The 14,014-nt window shown below is 41.1% G+C and overlaps 1 protein-coding gene across 3 annotated transcripts; it reads right to left on the minus strand.

The window, feature by feature from the left end:
- Window positions 1-1,141: 1,141 nt before the first annotated feature.
- LOC147153182 (Ig-like V-type domain-containing protein FAM187A) lies at window positions 1,142-7,332 on the minus strand. Of its 3 annotated transcripts, XM_086043692.1 has the most exons (7): window positions 7,210-7,332; window positions 6,102-6,367; window positions 5,645-5,922; window positions 4,569-4,605; window positions 4,246-4,481; window positions 2,647-2,876; window positions 1,142-1,625 (listed from the first exon to the last, which is right to left on the minus strand). In XM_086043692.1, the coding sequence occupies exons 2-7, from the start codon at window positions 6,276-6,278 to the stop codon at window positions 1,408-1,410; spliced, it is 1,176 nt and encodes a 391-aa protein (XP_085899818.1). In that variant the 5' UTR covers window positions 6,279-6,367; window positions 7,210-7,332; the 3' UTR covers window positions 1,142-1,407. The 3 variants fall into 3 exon arrangements, with proteins under 3 accessions (XP_085899818.1, XP_085899826.1, XP_085899809.1); XM_086043683.1 differs by having other exon boundaries at window positions 1,146-1,625; window positions 4,246-4,605; XM_086043700.1 differs by lacking the exon at window positions 7,210-7,332 and having other exon boundaries at window positions 1,144-1,625; window positions 4,246-4,605; window positions 6,102-6,361.
- Window positions 7,333-14,014: the final 6,682 nt, after the last annotated feature.

Below are 14,014 nucleotides of genomic sequence, written 5' to 3' on the forward strand. Positions count from 1 at the left end.
GTAATGCTTCAACGATTTATAACAACTAGAGCCTTGTAGGGCTTCGTCTAAGGCCTGCAGGTGTTTAGAGTTTTTTGGTGTTGTCGAAGAAGAGCGGCGGCACAGAAGATCAATACTCCATTTGGGAATTGGCGCTTGCTTCTGATGCGCTCTCATTAATATATGGCATTATTCTTAGAGAAAGCATGAATACAACTCTTGTTCTTCCACAGTTGAAATCCTCTCCACACAACAGCTCTCCATTTGGCCACTTTGACGAAATTGACGACACGAGTCCATCAGGAGTGCTAATGTCGGCCGTCACACCGACTTGCTGAAAATATGCTTCTTGTGGCAGGAGACAAAACACACTTACCCAGTGGCCACCTCATTAGGCACACCTGGATCTTCAGTATAATTACCTTCACGTGTACTCCTTACAATAGAACCTCGATCAGGGGTGGCGAACTTGTGCTCAAAGGCCACATTTGGTTATTAATATGAACAAATGGACAGGTCAGTTAAAGCAGTTAAAATGTGAATTCAGAATATGTAAAAGATTATGTTAAAACACTTACACTTATCTTAATAATTTAACAATACATTATAATTAATTTTAATAAAATAAATATAAATACATGTCAAGTGCATATTGATGTTATTTGACGAAATTTAACTTTCATAAGTTCCCGTCTTATTATTTACAGCATGCTGCAGCACGGTGGTTAACATGCCTTCCTCACAGTTTTGAGGTTGAAGGAAGTTCTCCCTGCGCTTACATGACTTCCCCGTTGTGTTGTTGAAGCTGTAAATTTCCACAGTGTAATAGTGTTCTATACAAAAGTTGAAGTCAAGTCAGACCCGTACGCGTTGTCCCATGTCATCAAGGTTAATTAAGGTAGCCCACTTTTGTTTTAGTATTAATGAATCGGAATGGATGAATCTCCTCCTGTTTTGCATTTGTCTCACATTAAAATAAAGACAGTGCTTTTCTAATGTTTTGATATTAACAGTGGCCACTTGGAGTCACAATTAAGTAGCTTTATTTCCTGTGCCAGTCCCTAGCCTGCAAAAACGGTGAGGGATACATCGAGTTGAATTCCACACTGTATCGATCGGGGCCCGGGAGATTCTATGGAGTTGATGCAATTTGAGACTTTAAGGCGGTGCACGGGAAAGCACAGACGGTAGCCATCGGTTGGTGTTGTGTAAGATGACTATGGAGGTGAGAAAAAGGAATAGTGAAGGTAGAGCAGATGGTCAAACGGTGGAAGTTAAGAAAGGAGGAATGTTGTGAGCACCTAGCGGGGCAGAGGATGAAACTGCAAAACAGGAGGTAGGCCAGATGAAATAGGATGAAATTGATGATGATGAAAAGGCGCTAAGGCAGGTGGTTGAAGTCGTGGATTATTTTATTTATTTTTTTTTTCACCTCGATGTGTCCCTTCGCATGCGCCTGATGCAGACTCGAAGCAAGATCAGTAGGCAAAACACTGCCGTCATGGCGGCATACGATTGTAAAAGTATCTTCAAGGCCACGGGCAAGTCTGGATGTGAAGTGATGGACATGGCCTTCCCAAAATGGGGGTGGACCAGCAGATGTATCTCGGCCACACGGCGTCCCCTCAGCCAGCAGTAGTAGACACCTGAAAAGTAAAAAGTCTGTAAAGGCATCTCATTCATCGCAAACAAACATTCACCCATCATTCTCAAACAATCATCACAGCTGACTTTGGGCAAGCAGTTTGGTACACACTGGACTGGTCGCAGGGCACATTTAGACAAACAACCATTCACACTCACATTCAGACCGATTGACAATTTAGAATCTTCAGTTAAACCCATTTAATCCTAAAGCGCCTGGCTCAACAGCTCCCCAAAACCTAAAAGGTCGTCTTAGGAATGACCCTTGAGAACCTAAAGTTTTCCCAGAAATTCAACACCTACAAAATAATATCTCAGCCCCTGTAGCAGACAGAAACATAATTCCAAAAGATTTTGAGACCTTAGGCATGTGGCTTGCACACAGGCCCGAGTTTATTAATCTTTACTGTTTCAATCCAAGATGTAAGAATAAAGTGTCAGTGTAAGAGAAGCACTATTTTTAATTTTAAAAATCAAGTGGTAATTACCATCCTCGATATTGTTACAGAGACGTCGATATTGTCATTGTCTACAAACATATATCTTAACCATATATCACGTTCCACTGGTTCTACTGCTTCAAAGTCCACAAGCGCATCGTCTATATCACTGCCGTTACTCATTTCAAAATTCCCGCGATCGTTGGCGTCCGCCATTATGACTCGAAAGAATTCCAGAACATCCTCTGCGGGCTCACGACACCGTCACGTGTGTATTCTGATGCATTTCATTGGTTAAGAGGAAAAAAATTTGGATAAAAAAAAAGAAAATGACGTATATGCTCTCCAGGCTTTAAGGGTAGAAAGACGTTTATGCACTATCATCCTTAACGGGTTAACCTAACACGCATGTTATTTGGGCTGCGGGATGAAGCCAGCGTGCCCGAAGAAAATCCACGAAAACCACGGGGAAGCGTTTGCAAACTCCACACAGGATATTGGAACACTAAGTCCATCATGCTGTGCAAAAAAAAATAGAATATATTCAAAGTCAAGTCTCAGAGGTTCCAAATATATTCCCTACCCGAATCCTCAATTTGAGCAGGGGTGAAGACCAGATGATGACCAGCATCAATACAAATCCTCGGAGTCGTGAGGCCTGCCGAACTCTGCGAACGATAAATGGCCTCGGATCCTCTGTCCCACGCCACCGCCATGTATGGCCGGGCCTTCGGGCAACCCAGGGTCAGGATTTGATCTGCTGGGTGGTTCACGTAAGAAACCTGCATCTTTTGTGTCTTCATGGAATTAGAACTACAACACAAAGAGAGGACAAACTGCAATAGTGTGAGTGTATGAATAGCTACTGTGCGTGCGTGCGTGCGTGCGTGTATAAACAGTACATACTGTATATATACGTGTCTCTCTCTCTCTCTCTCTCTCTCTCTCTCTCTCTCTCTCGCTCGCATGCAAATTAATTAAATAATACTCACTGGCATGTTTATTTAATTTTGGCGGCAGTGAGGTGAAGTGTTTTGAGCGGGTGGGGGAGCATTATTTTGAAGGTTTTCCAACCCTATCAGCTGTTTTATAAACACGTCACACGGAAGTGTGACAGCTCCGACGAAACTGATGAGACAGCTGAAACTGTCAGCAAGGTATAGTTTCCTCTCTTTACTGGGGTAAAAAAGGTCTAAGAAAAAGAAACTCCAAACCTACATATATATAGATTAAAAAACATTCTAGAAGCAAACCCTGGGGGCTACAGTATGATGTTAGATTTGTACCACAATTACAAACAGCTAAGAGGAAATTTGGGTGTTAAAATGATGTTTTACTGCTACATATTTTGAATGGTAGCAAGGCTCGAAATATTTTGTCTTTGCAGAGCAGCTTGCTTCATGAGCAACTTATTAACTTTGTGGAGCAATTTTTTTTTTTTTGCAGGTTAATGTCATGGAACTGAAGCAAGGGATTTATCAAAGAATAAAAATATGACAATATAATGATGAATGAATGAACTTTGTTTTAATTTAGAATCAACACATTTTATTACTTAAATTTCAAATGTGTATAACAGTAAACTTTTTTTTTGTTTAGAAGCAAAGCTAAATTTATTTAAAAAAAACTTTGCTGTAATTAAAATTACTGTATTAAAACTTATTTTAAAATTATTTGTTATTTGCTCTACGCAGAGCTACAACAAGAACGTTTTCTCAGAAGTGTTAAAGAGGAACACATCCAACATTGATTAGCAATATAGCAGGCAAATTAATACGTGTCCTGAGTTTTGATTTGAACTTTTGAGGCCGTCAGTCATATTGAATGTTCTCAAAATCACATTACAGTAGGTATTTTTTTTTATTCAGCTTTGCTAAAAGATCATACAACCCATTCAGAAAGTTTAAACTGAAATTTATTTGTGTTCGAAAATATGGTTTGCTGCTATGCACAATGTGAATTTAAGAAATAAAAACAGTTGAAAACACAAAAACCAAAACCAATTGTTCAATTGGACGCTGGGATTAACATGATAAAAAAAAAAAAAAAATGCTGATCAAAAAAATGCTCCTCCAAATTCGAAAGTTGCTCCTCAAATTAAGTCATTGACTCTCAAAATTGCACCCCAAGAAACAATTTTGAGCCTTGCACTCACCTGCTCAGTTGAATCAGGTGTGCTTACCTGTTACCCACAAAAGTCATTTTATCCAGTTTGGAAGTGGAAGGCGCTTCAGTCGGACAAGTCACATTACAGTCTCTGACCTCCAGTTTGGCTCCAACTCTGCTATCCTTCAGGTGGCTGAATGCCTGAGGCACCGCCCCTGAGCCGCAGGACGTCACGGTCCGTTTGAGCTGCGTGTAACGGATGTGCAGGAAACGGGAGCGGACGTAGCAGAGCCCCACTCGGACCTGCTCGCCCTGAATGCCACAGCGATCACACCGTGACCATGGACGGAAAGAGGTGAAAACTTGGTAGGGCATCCGACCAGATCTCTGTTCTCTTACGTCTTTCATAGTGTTGTTCTTATTTTCAGAAGTTAGCCTGGAAGCAGCAAAGAAGAACCTGAATCAATGAGGGTGTATTTCTCCCCGCTGGCAATTCGGGTCATTTGCATGTCCACATCTACACATGTTGTTTTTTGAACGATAACATTCTCAGTTGAGATGGCGCCATCTTTGAACTTGACATACAGTATATGTTCATTTTAGGAAAGCTTTGCATGGCGGCATGACGGCTAGGTTTGTTTTTGTGTCATCCGATTGGGCCCACTATGCATTTGTGGGAGATGTTACTGGCGTCTAGCATTTTGGCCATAATGTAACTTCCCTCGTGCACTGGCTATCTGGCATCTGGTTTTTGTTCCTGTCTCTCACTTCTTGTTGCTATTTGCCTTCAGACTGGTGGTGGTGCAATTGAGACCAGGTGGTGTAGGGCAACCGTCTTCAATCGTTTTTGTACCGCGGACCACTTTCACATAAGGACATATTTTAAAAGACTGTCAGAGAAACATTTAAAAACAAATGTCAACCTTACACTAAATGTAGTTAGCCCTGCTCATATCTACATGTTTCTTAAAGGATTTCTATACCGGTTACCCCAAAGTACAGTATACTGGATGGGTGACATTCTCCAGTTGTGCTTCTGTCCCATGTCGTATTGAGATCCTGCTTTCCCTCATGATTATATCGTTTTAACAAGCATATCTTGAGTTTTTTTTGGGTTTGCGTTCAGTGACCATTTGCTGTAGTAATCAGTAGCGTAAGAGCATTGGGAAGCACAATACACTTTAGTTCATTTTAATCAAATTCCATTTTTGCCCCCTTTAGTGTGGTCATTTGGTCAGGTACAAAAGAGTCACCAAAGTTGACTGCGAATCCTAACAAGCTTTAGAAATCGAACCTTAATCCGTTCCGTCTGGCAAGTGAACAAAGGAACCGATCTGAGCCCAGATGTCATAATCCATAATTACAGGTGTGAACAGATGAGCTGATGGTAGCATGTCTGACCTCCACCTTGATAAAAGACAAACTGAATTTATCAATACACTGACAATGACATCATCTCCAGCATGACCCCTAACCTTGACGTGAAGCTCATCTCCTGCACCTCTTGGATGTCTAGATCGTAGGCATAGAAGTAGTCTCCCTGGGCCGACCCGCAGATATAGACACCCGAGTCGTCCACAGCCGTTCGAAAGATCAGCAGGCTAAAGAGACGAATTGCGAAGCGATTCCGCAGGTCGCCGCTGTGGGGAATTTGAGTGGAGTCCAGCAGCTTGTTCCCATTGTAATCAGTCAGGACTCTGGTCTCTTCTGACTCGGACAGGTGCTTCTTGAAGAACCAAACCACTGATTGGACCTGAAACACAAGCAATGGTCCAAATGTATGACTGTAAAGCATGTACACAAATCATTCCATGTAGACTTAATAAAGGTTCTATGATGACAGTTTGACCCAGGAACATCCATCCATCCATTCATTCAACATGCTTCTTTTTTTGATAATTGTTGATGAATAGTCATCGTGAATGGACTCACCGGTTCGGGTTTGCAGTGGCAGGGCAGCTCCACTGTTGCCCCTGCCTGGTAGGCGGTGTTGAAGAAGATCAGGAACGCTGGACAGGCTTTTAGTGCAAAGACATCCTGCTTGTCTTTGGGAGCCTCGTAGCTCCACGCCTCAGTGAGGAGGAGGAGGAGGACGAAGAGTGGAGACATGCACAGGCCTCTCTTGGAGAGGGTCAGGATTCTTGATGAGGAACCAAGATCTTTCCGTGTGAGTGGTGTCTCAAATTTAACAACATTGTCTAGAAAAAGTAAGAAACTTCATGAAGGACACATCCTCTGGACTATTTGCTGCTGACAGTTGAGACCATATAGTAGTACTACTGTACTTTCAAAATACATATTTGCGTTTGAAACAGCTGCCCACTTATTTTACTGTACCTATTTCTACATTCTATAACCAGCCTTCACTGGAACATAACTTGACGACCCTGTTCTGAGATGCACTTCATGACAAATAAATTGCCCAGATGACAGCTGTTTTTATTGCCAATTAACACAACTTGTACCGCAACTTAAACCGGTTTGTCGGTACAGGACATCAAGTTGCTGGGTAACATGTAATTTAAGAGGTAGTCAAGTAATAGTAGGATTGTTGTCACAATTTCTGTAGCTAGAGAATATCATTAGCTGGATCAAATTATTGGGTAACGTAATTTAAGTAGTAGTCAACTAAGATTATGGTTGTTGTCAGAACTGCTACCATTCAAATTATGCTCGGAGAAACACTTTATATTTACAAGCTAGCTAACGTTTTGATCTTGTAAATTCAACGTGTCATATTTCAGACTTTACGACAGTTCCGGGCGCAGTATAATAATCCAAGCGAGTGAGCACATGCACGTCTGCACGCATCATCTCAGCGCAAAGTACAACTTGTTCTCCCCTCTTCTGCTTCTTGGACAACACTATACAAACTATAGAAAATCGCAATTCGTCGTCTATTTGCCTTGAAAACAGTCACAGTAAAATAATGCAATATATGTTATGTTCGTGGGGTATAATTGAAGGCACCCCGAGTTCTTTCATTGATGCGCGATAGTGAGGAAATCTCAAAGAAAATGGGTTCAAAAGTAATACTTACATGGGCGTGTTTATTTTTTTTCCTGACACCGTCAGATGGACCACACAAGATGCGGTGATATCCTACAAAATCTACTACAACCTACTTTGATGGTATCGTGACGTCTGTTTGCGTGTCGGCATGACGACACGCCTTTCACCCGTGTACGTCACAATCCTGTCATCAAATTTTTCCCTCCAAGACAGATGTTACGTAATTAGGAAAATTGGAGTCATCAGTAAATAGTATATTATTTATTTTTAAATGGAAAGTCCTCAAGCTTCGGAAACAGCCTTAATTATTTCTTCTTCTGAGGTGATTTTAAACGACTTTTTCAATCTTTAGCCTTGATTTGAAATAATGTATCAAAGTTTTGTAAAAGTCAATGGTGATTTCAGCTGATGTTGTTCATTTGCCTTCAAATCACTACAAATTGTACATATAAATGAACATATATTTTCAACCAGCCGTTGTATTTTGTATTTAGCCATTAGGTAAAAATTGTCTAACTGATGCTCTGTTTTTCAGATTGTTTGTCTTTTAAAAATATTATTTTCTGTGATATTATTGTTTGTCATAAGAAAAACATAAATGCCCAGGGCAGCATAGTGGTGCGGTGGTGAGTCTCACAGTCTGCCTCACAGTTCTCACTGTGCAGTTCTCAGTGCAGGTTCTCGCTGTGCTTGCATGTTTTTTTTCCAAGTACTTTGGCTCCCCACTGCAAAAAAACTTGTATATCAGCTGAAGTGATGACTCTAAATTGTCCATTGGTGTGAATGTGAGTGTTAATGGTTAATTGTCTATACTGTATGTGCCCTACAATTGGCTATCAGTCGCCTATAATGTGCACCGGGCCTCTTGCCTGAAGTCCACTGTGGTGGGCTTCAGATCACTTGCCTCATAGTGAGGATAATCGATATAGAAAATTGATCGATGGATAATATGTATACTGTTTGTTTAAATACAGCAAAAAACATATATTCTTATCTTTTCTAGGATATGAGGCAATGCAGTTCCACAATGAGTTAAATATTCTGATCTCTAACTGTGGATTTTTAATTTTTGTACCAAATGTTGGGGCCAGTTTCGCATAAAAGCCTTACCATCATCGCTCATTAGAATAAACAAGAGTACTGTAGTGAACACAACTGGAGCGGCCTCAGTAATAGCATTCTTGAATGTCTGAGGGCAAATGTGGCAAAAGCATTTCATATAATTGCATTGTTGTTAGTCTCCCCAAGTGGTTATGTGGCTCTACTCACATGTCCAGCACACAAATGGCTTCTTAATTGAGTTTGGAGGTAACTGTGGTGACCTTCTGGGGTGGCATTGATTTCAAGAAGCACAACTGCAGAGCAGAGGCGCTCTTTTTTGCACTACTATCTTTGGTCTCAAAATGGGGAGACACACAGCAGCCCCTGCGATTTGTCATGTGTCTTGTCTATTGTTTACCTTACAACAGGATTTTTATCAGGCTATTCCATATACAGTATGCGTGACTGAATTTGGTGACACTTACGGTAATCCTTTTAAGGATATACATCTTTTTTTAAATTTATAGTAATATAGTAACAGGGCTGCATGGAGATAGAGTGGTTAGTGCCTCTGCCTCACGCTCGAGAGACCTCGGGTTCAAATCTCGGCTCAGGTTCTGTGCGGAGTTTTCGTGTCAAATTCGTGTCAAAATTGGTAAAGAATTTGACGAGTTACGATGAATTTACTGGAGCCAAACAAATAAACCTCAAGTGAAAGTAGGAGGTCACTGGGGACTCCCAGTTCAAGATAGCGCCTAAGTCTGCACATCATCAACCAGCTGAAACTGAGCGACATTGGCACATGCTAGCAGCAGCAATGCACTTTCTTGCAGCTACCATCCAATTTTAGTCTATTTTCTGGACGATCAGTCAGATAAAATAAGTCACAAACATTCTTGTAACAGTAAGACAGACTGTTGAATGTCAGCATGTGTAGTACATGTGCGATAAAATATGTTTATTGGTGATAGAAAGACACAGCAATGTCTCTTCTCTGAGTGTATGCGCAGTTGTGTTCATGTCTTGCCCACACATTTTAACAGGAAATACAAATTCAGCTATTTTAATGACTAAATCGTTGATAATTAATAGACTGAAAAGAAAATCAATGTAAAGCACAGACCATAGAACAAAAATGGAGCATAATTTAGCGCAGGGGGCGGCACTGCCTCACTTGCCTACCCTAACTGCACATCCCCTGGCCAGAAGTCATTGGGACAAAAAGTCCAGCGTCGGAGCAGCCGTTAAACTAAAGCAGGGTGACACAGTGATAGAACTGTAACGGGTGATCACACCCACCTCCCGTACCAGAACACAGCTGGTAGACACTGGGTCCACCCTCTCGTTGATTCGCCCCGGGGCTCTGCCTGCAACAGCTGGCCCCAGACCGCAAGGATGGAGATGGCACCAAGCGCCACAAACCACTGTCATTGTGGAATGCCCTGAGATGTGTGGCTGCCAGTGATTGTAGCCGTGCCACGAGTGGGGCACGAGTTTTGGATGGCCAAATTATAAGACCCTTGCATCATCAGGTTAGATCTGCTCCCACCAACTACGGAGTGGCTTGGTCTCATGTTTTTAATATCACAAAAACCTGACATTTGAACAGGGATGTGAAGACTTTTTTTTTTTTAAACCAGTATATGGGTTAGGAGTTTATGGTTGACGTTATTTGTTGTTTATTTCCCACGAAGTAGTTGTAGTAGTAGTCCAGGGTTTTACTGGACTGTCAAAAGACAAGTAAATTTGTCAATGGCACTGAATGAGTTGAAAAGCTCATTTGCAAGTTAATTGTCAGCTATTGCTTGATAAAAGAAGCTGAACTGAAGAAGCTTGGTGACTCAAGATAGCAACAGTATTTTATTTTCATTGAAGTTAAAAACCACATACAGTATTTTAGGTGAGGAAGACTCTAAACTATTATTAATGTGCATCACTTTGTTCTGGAGAACGAAGGGCTAGTGTTTGTGTTTTTCACTGTTGTGATTGCACATAATGGTCTCGTAAAAAAATGTTCTCATATCCACCGCTGATGCCCTTCTGCTGTTAATGGAGGTCACACAGGTTCACTGTGCAGCTGTGGAGATTTGTTGAGGGCGAAGGCGTCAATATTGTTCGAAGACCCTGTCGCTATTAGGGTTGTTGATGTCCTCCCAAAGTGGAACAACTTAATGAGGAACAGCAACAACATCCAGTGCTGTTATTTTCTCTCTTTTTTTTTATTCATGTCAGCATTTCATGGCTCCTCACCAACATGTTTTGAGGTAGAATATAATGTTACGACAACAATAAACATATCGCTGCATGAATACTGTATGTCTGTGAAAATGTCACTGGTTATTTTTCAAATCTATTTTTCTAATTTAGACAGCTCTTGTGTTGGATTGGGCCAAAGTGTCCATGGAAACAAAGACAGCGTTGTAATCATCTATTTCTGGGTAAATATTATGCTGCTGTTTGCCTATTTACTAGTTTTGTTGTAAATCATGCACGCAATCTCATCTGAGAGAGACAAGTTTAACATTTTGTGAACAGGAAATAACAAACGGTGAAAAACTAATTACTGTTCTGACAAAAGCACAGCAAAGGCATTTGGACCAGATCTGGCATGAAGCTGGAACTGATGGTATTCAGTTGGCACTGGCATACGGCATGTGAACCGAACATGGCCGAGGACCGGAGGAAAGGAGGCACTATCGTGACTCTGCCACACAAGATGTGGGCCAGCGAAGTATCTGGCCCAGAAATCAATTTAGAACTCTGGGCCCTGTATGTATAGCCAGTCTTCTACCACCCTTAACTGCAGTTTCCTTTTTATTTTCTACACACAGTATTATTTTACATCACAGAAGCAAGAATGGTATCACATTATTACACACACACACACGCACGCGCACACCGTTACGACGTGCCACATTTGTTTACCCATTAAGGACGGGAGCGCATAACTGCGTTTCTACCATTAAAGCTGGAATCGCTGCTGCTTGTTTCTCCCTTTAAAGCCGGGAGAGCGTATACGTCATTTTCTTTTTATAATCCAATTTTTGGTCTCTTAGCCGATGAAATGCATCGGAATATACGTGTGACGGTGTCGTGAGTTGTCTGAGAATATGAAGGATTTTTTCGAGGAGTAATGGAGGCACAGTCGATCGCAGGAGCTCTGATATAAGTCACGGCAGTGATATAGACCAGGGGTCCCCAACCACCGGGGACTTGGACCGGGCCGCGGCGGGCCACACAGATGAATGAAAGAAAAAAAAAAGTACAGTACTTCCGTTTTATAAATTATCCGAGGCTGAAAAACATTTTATTTTGAAAAGTGACTGGATTCTCTCCGTTACATCCATCTATGACTGACTCTTAAGTTAAGAGCGACGGAGACAACTTGACATGCGTTAAGAGCCTTAATGCATGTCAAGTTGTCTCCATCGCATAACGCTAATATTAAATGCAAAAACTAGCAAATAAGTAAAATAAACAGACATATTTGTAAAGTTTCTTTTTTATTGACCACACATGCACAAATGTCTGTTTTCTTAACACACTGTGCATTCTTGTGTTTACTTACATCAGATAAAAACAAAATGTTTCTTTATACAAAGATGTAAGCATTTGGGAAACACTTGATCCAACACCACTATCAGTTTTAGAAGAATTATTCTTTTTAGTAGTCAAATTACCTGACGATACAAAAAGTTCATTTAAAACCATGTTTGCATGCTTCAGTGTAACCGCCTGGGCCACACATATGGGGCCGAAGAAATGGATGCTAAATCCAAAGATGGCTACATCTGGCTCCTGATAGGGAGGAAGGAGAGGATGAGAAGAAAAGAAGCCATGGAGACAACAATTTGATGGCTGCATAAATGCTTTTCAAAAGCATGCTGCGTCCAAGTTTGGACTATCTGATCAATGTTTAGAAAAAAAAAGTTCCAGTTTATGTGCAGTGGTTCTCAACTTCTGAAAATAAAGATTTCATTCGTCTGCAGTCCGTCATGAGTCTATTTTTCCGCGACGAGGTTTTGATGGCCGCGGGGAGGAAAATAATGAGTTGTTGTTGAAAGTTTAGTCGGATGCGCCAACGGACAGCTGTTTAAAATTAGAGGTGCATCGGCCAATTGATGGGTACAATTTTTGTCCCCGCGCACAAAATGGCGAATGACGGACGACGGAAGGGTACCCATACTGCAATGATGAATAACGGACGCTCAATTTTTAGTCAAATGCCCAGCTCGCCCATCTTGGCCTCTAATTAAGCTTCTATTTCCGGCTGCCGACGGGTAATAACAGATTACCGGTTAGAATAACTGAGCGATGATGTCAATGGTGATGATGATGATAATGATGACGTGCATTTTTACTAACTTGGACATGACGGGGATGAACGAGTGAGCCCCGTCCCCCACAATACCCTCATTCTGACTGCCTGGAAATGACTCCAGTGCAGTAATCGTATTTGTGTAATTGGTGGCGTCGACTTGGCGTTCCGCGATTGTTTCTCTATGCTGACAGTCGACATCTCAAAGAAACCAATGCATTCTGTTTCCAACTGTAATCAATTGAACAGACTCAGACTTACATCGAGTTAGTATGTAATAAGACACAGTGGCGTATCATAGACACACTCCAAGTCCAACATGTCCCATATTAAATTGTACATTGTGAGAGCTTGAAAGATCACCAATTATCAAAGGGTAATATTTACATTTATATCTCTGACTCATGCGTGATAAAATTCACTAATCATCTGAAATAAAAGAGTCTATACCTTTAACGGCGCAGGACTATAATCAATTTAAACAATTGCCATGATTAAAAAAACATGGGTACAATAATATATTTTTAATGTCCTTAAGGTGAAAAATGGTGCTAAACAAGACTGTGTGGATGGCAAGTAACAACTGTTATGCTGCTCTCCCCTTATTATGATTACTACTCCCCATTTACCAATTTGTTCTCTTGTTCTCCTGTTTTCTCAATGCAGACCGATCGCTTGTGCGGCAACATCAAACTGATTGTCCCAGTGTGGGACTAAAAAAACAAAAGTTCTGCTTCTGGCTCAAGTAGTGTATCACACAGGGTGGTGACCTCCAGGGTTTTTACAAGATGCCTTGATATACTGTTCACCGCATGGTCCGCCAAGCAACTGAGGCGGTGACAAAGCTCAACCACTTCTCAAAAGTCAGCTGAAGACCTGTCCGAAGTTACTCATGAGTTTGCATGTCTGTTGCAACACATCTGATTTCAGTTAAAAACAGCTTTGTTTGAACGGCTACTCGCCCTTCACATGATAAATTCCGTGCTTTGCATACTAAAAAGGTACTGTGATATTTGACAGTATTTAATAAGCTGCCTGTTGTAGTGCGTACAACAACGTTGTGACCTCACTGAAGTCCACTGTGTTGACCTTTAGAGCTGGAACCTTTTTGGTTTCTCGTTTTCTTTCAAAACTGACACCAGGAGCCCTCTGAAAAGGTCACAGGTTTATTGTATTTTATTTTATTTTTTTCAAGAAAAGTCATGGGTAGTTATTCTTCACAAATTTAGATTCGGTTTTACCCACGTGTCAGCCCTTTCAGGCAGACTGTTGAAGAGACTTGCTCATATTTCTTTAGAAAGTAGCAAGTATTTCAATACACTTGTGAAAGATGTTATTCATCATCATTCCAATTTAAAGACATTACTTGTATTAGAATTTCCATTTCCTCCAAAAACGTCCTCAGTGGAAGAATAAAAGTGAAAGCAACGGCTCATTTTGAAAGACCTCTGTAAAGATGATCTGTTTCTATCTC

The sequence above is a fragment of the Filicampus tigris genome, chromosome 1, assembly GCF_054856515.1.
Source record: "Filicampus tigris isolate MCC_2025a chromosome 1, RoL_Ftig_1.0, whole genome shotgun sequence".
Lineage (NCBI taxonomy): Eukaryota > Metazoa > Chordata > Actinopteri > Syngnathiformes > Syngnathidae > Filicampus > Filicampus tigris.

Bases quoted from the DNA above. Each gene is read 5' to 3' on its own strand.
- LOC147153182 (XM_086043700.1), bottom strand. From the start codon at position 6,278: ATGTCTCCACTCTTCGTCCTCCTCCTCCTCCTCACTGAGGCGTGGAGC. The intron at 2,877-4,245 runs GTAAGCACACCT...TTTGTGTTGTAG, and splicing joins ATGACTTTTGTGGGTAACAG to TTCTAATTCCATGAAGACAC. The intron at 1,626-2,646 runs GTAGGGAATATA...TTTACTTTTCAG, and splicing joins TGCTCAAATTGAGGATTCGG to GTGTCTACTACTGCTGGCTG.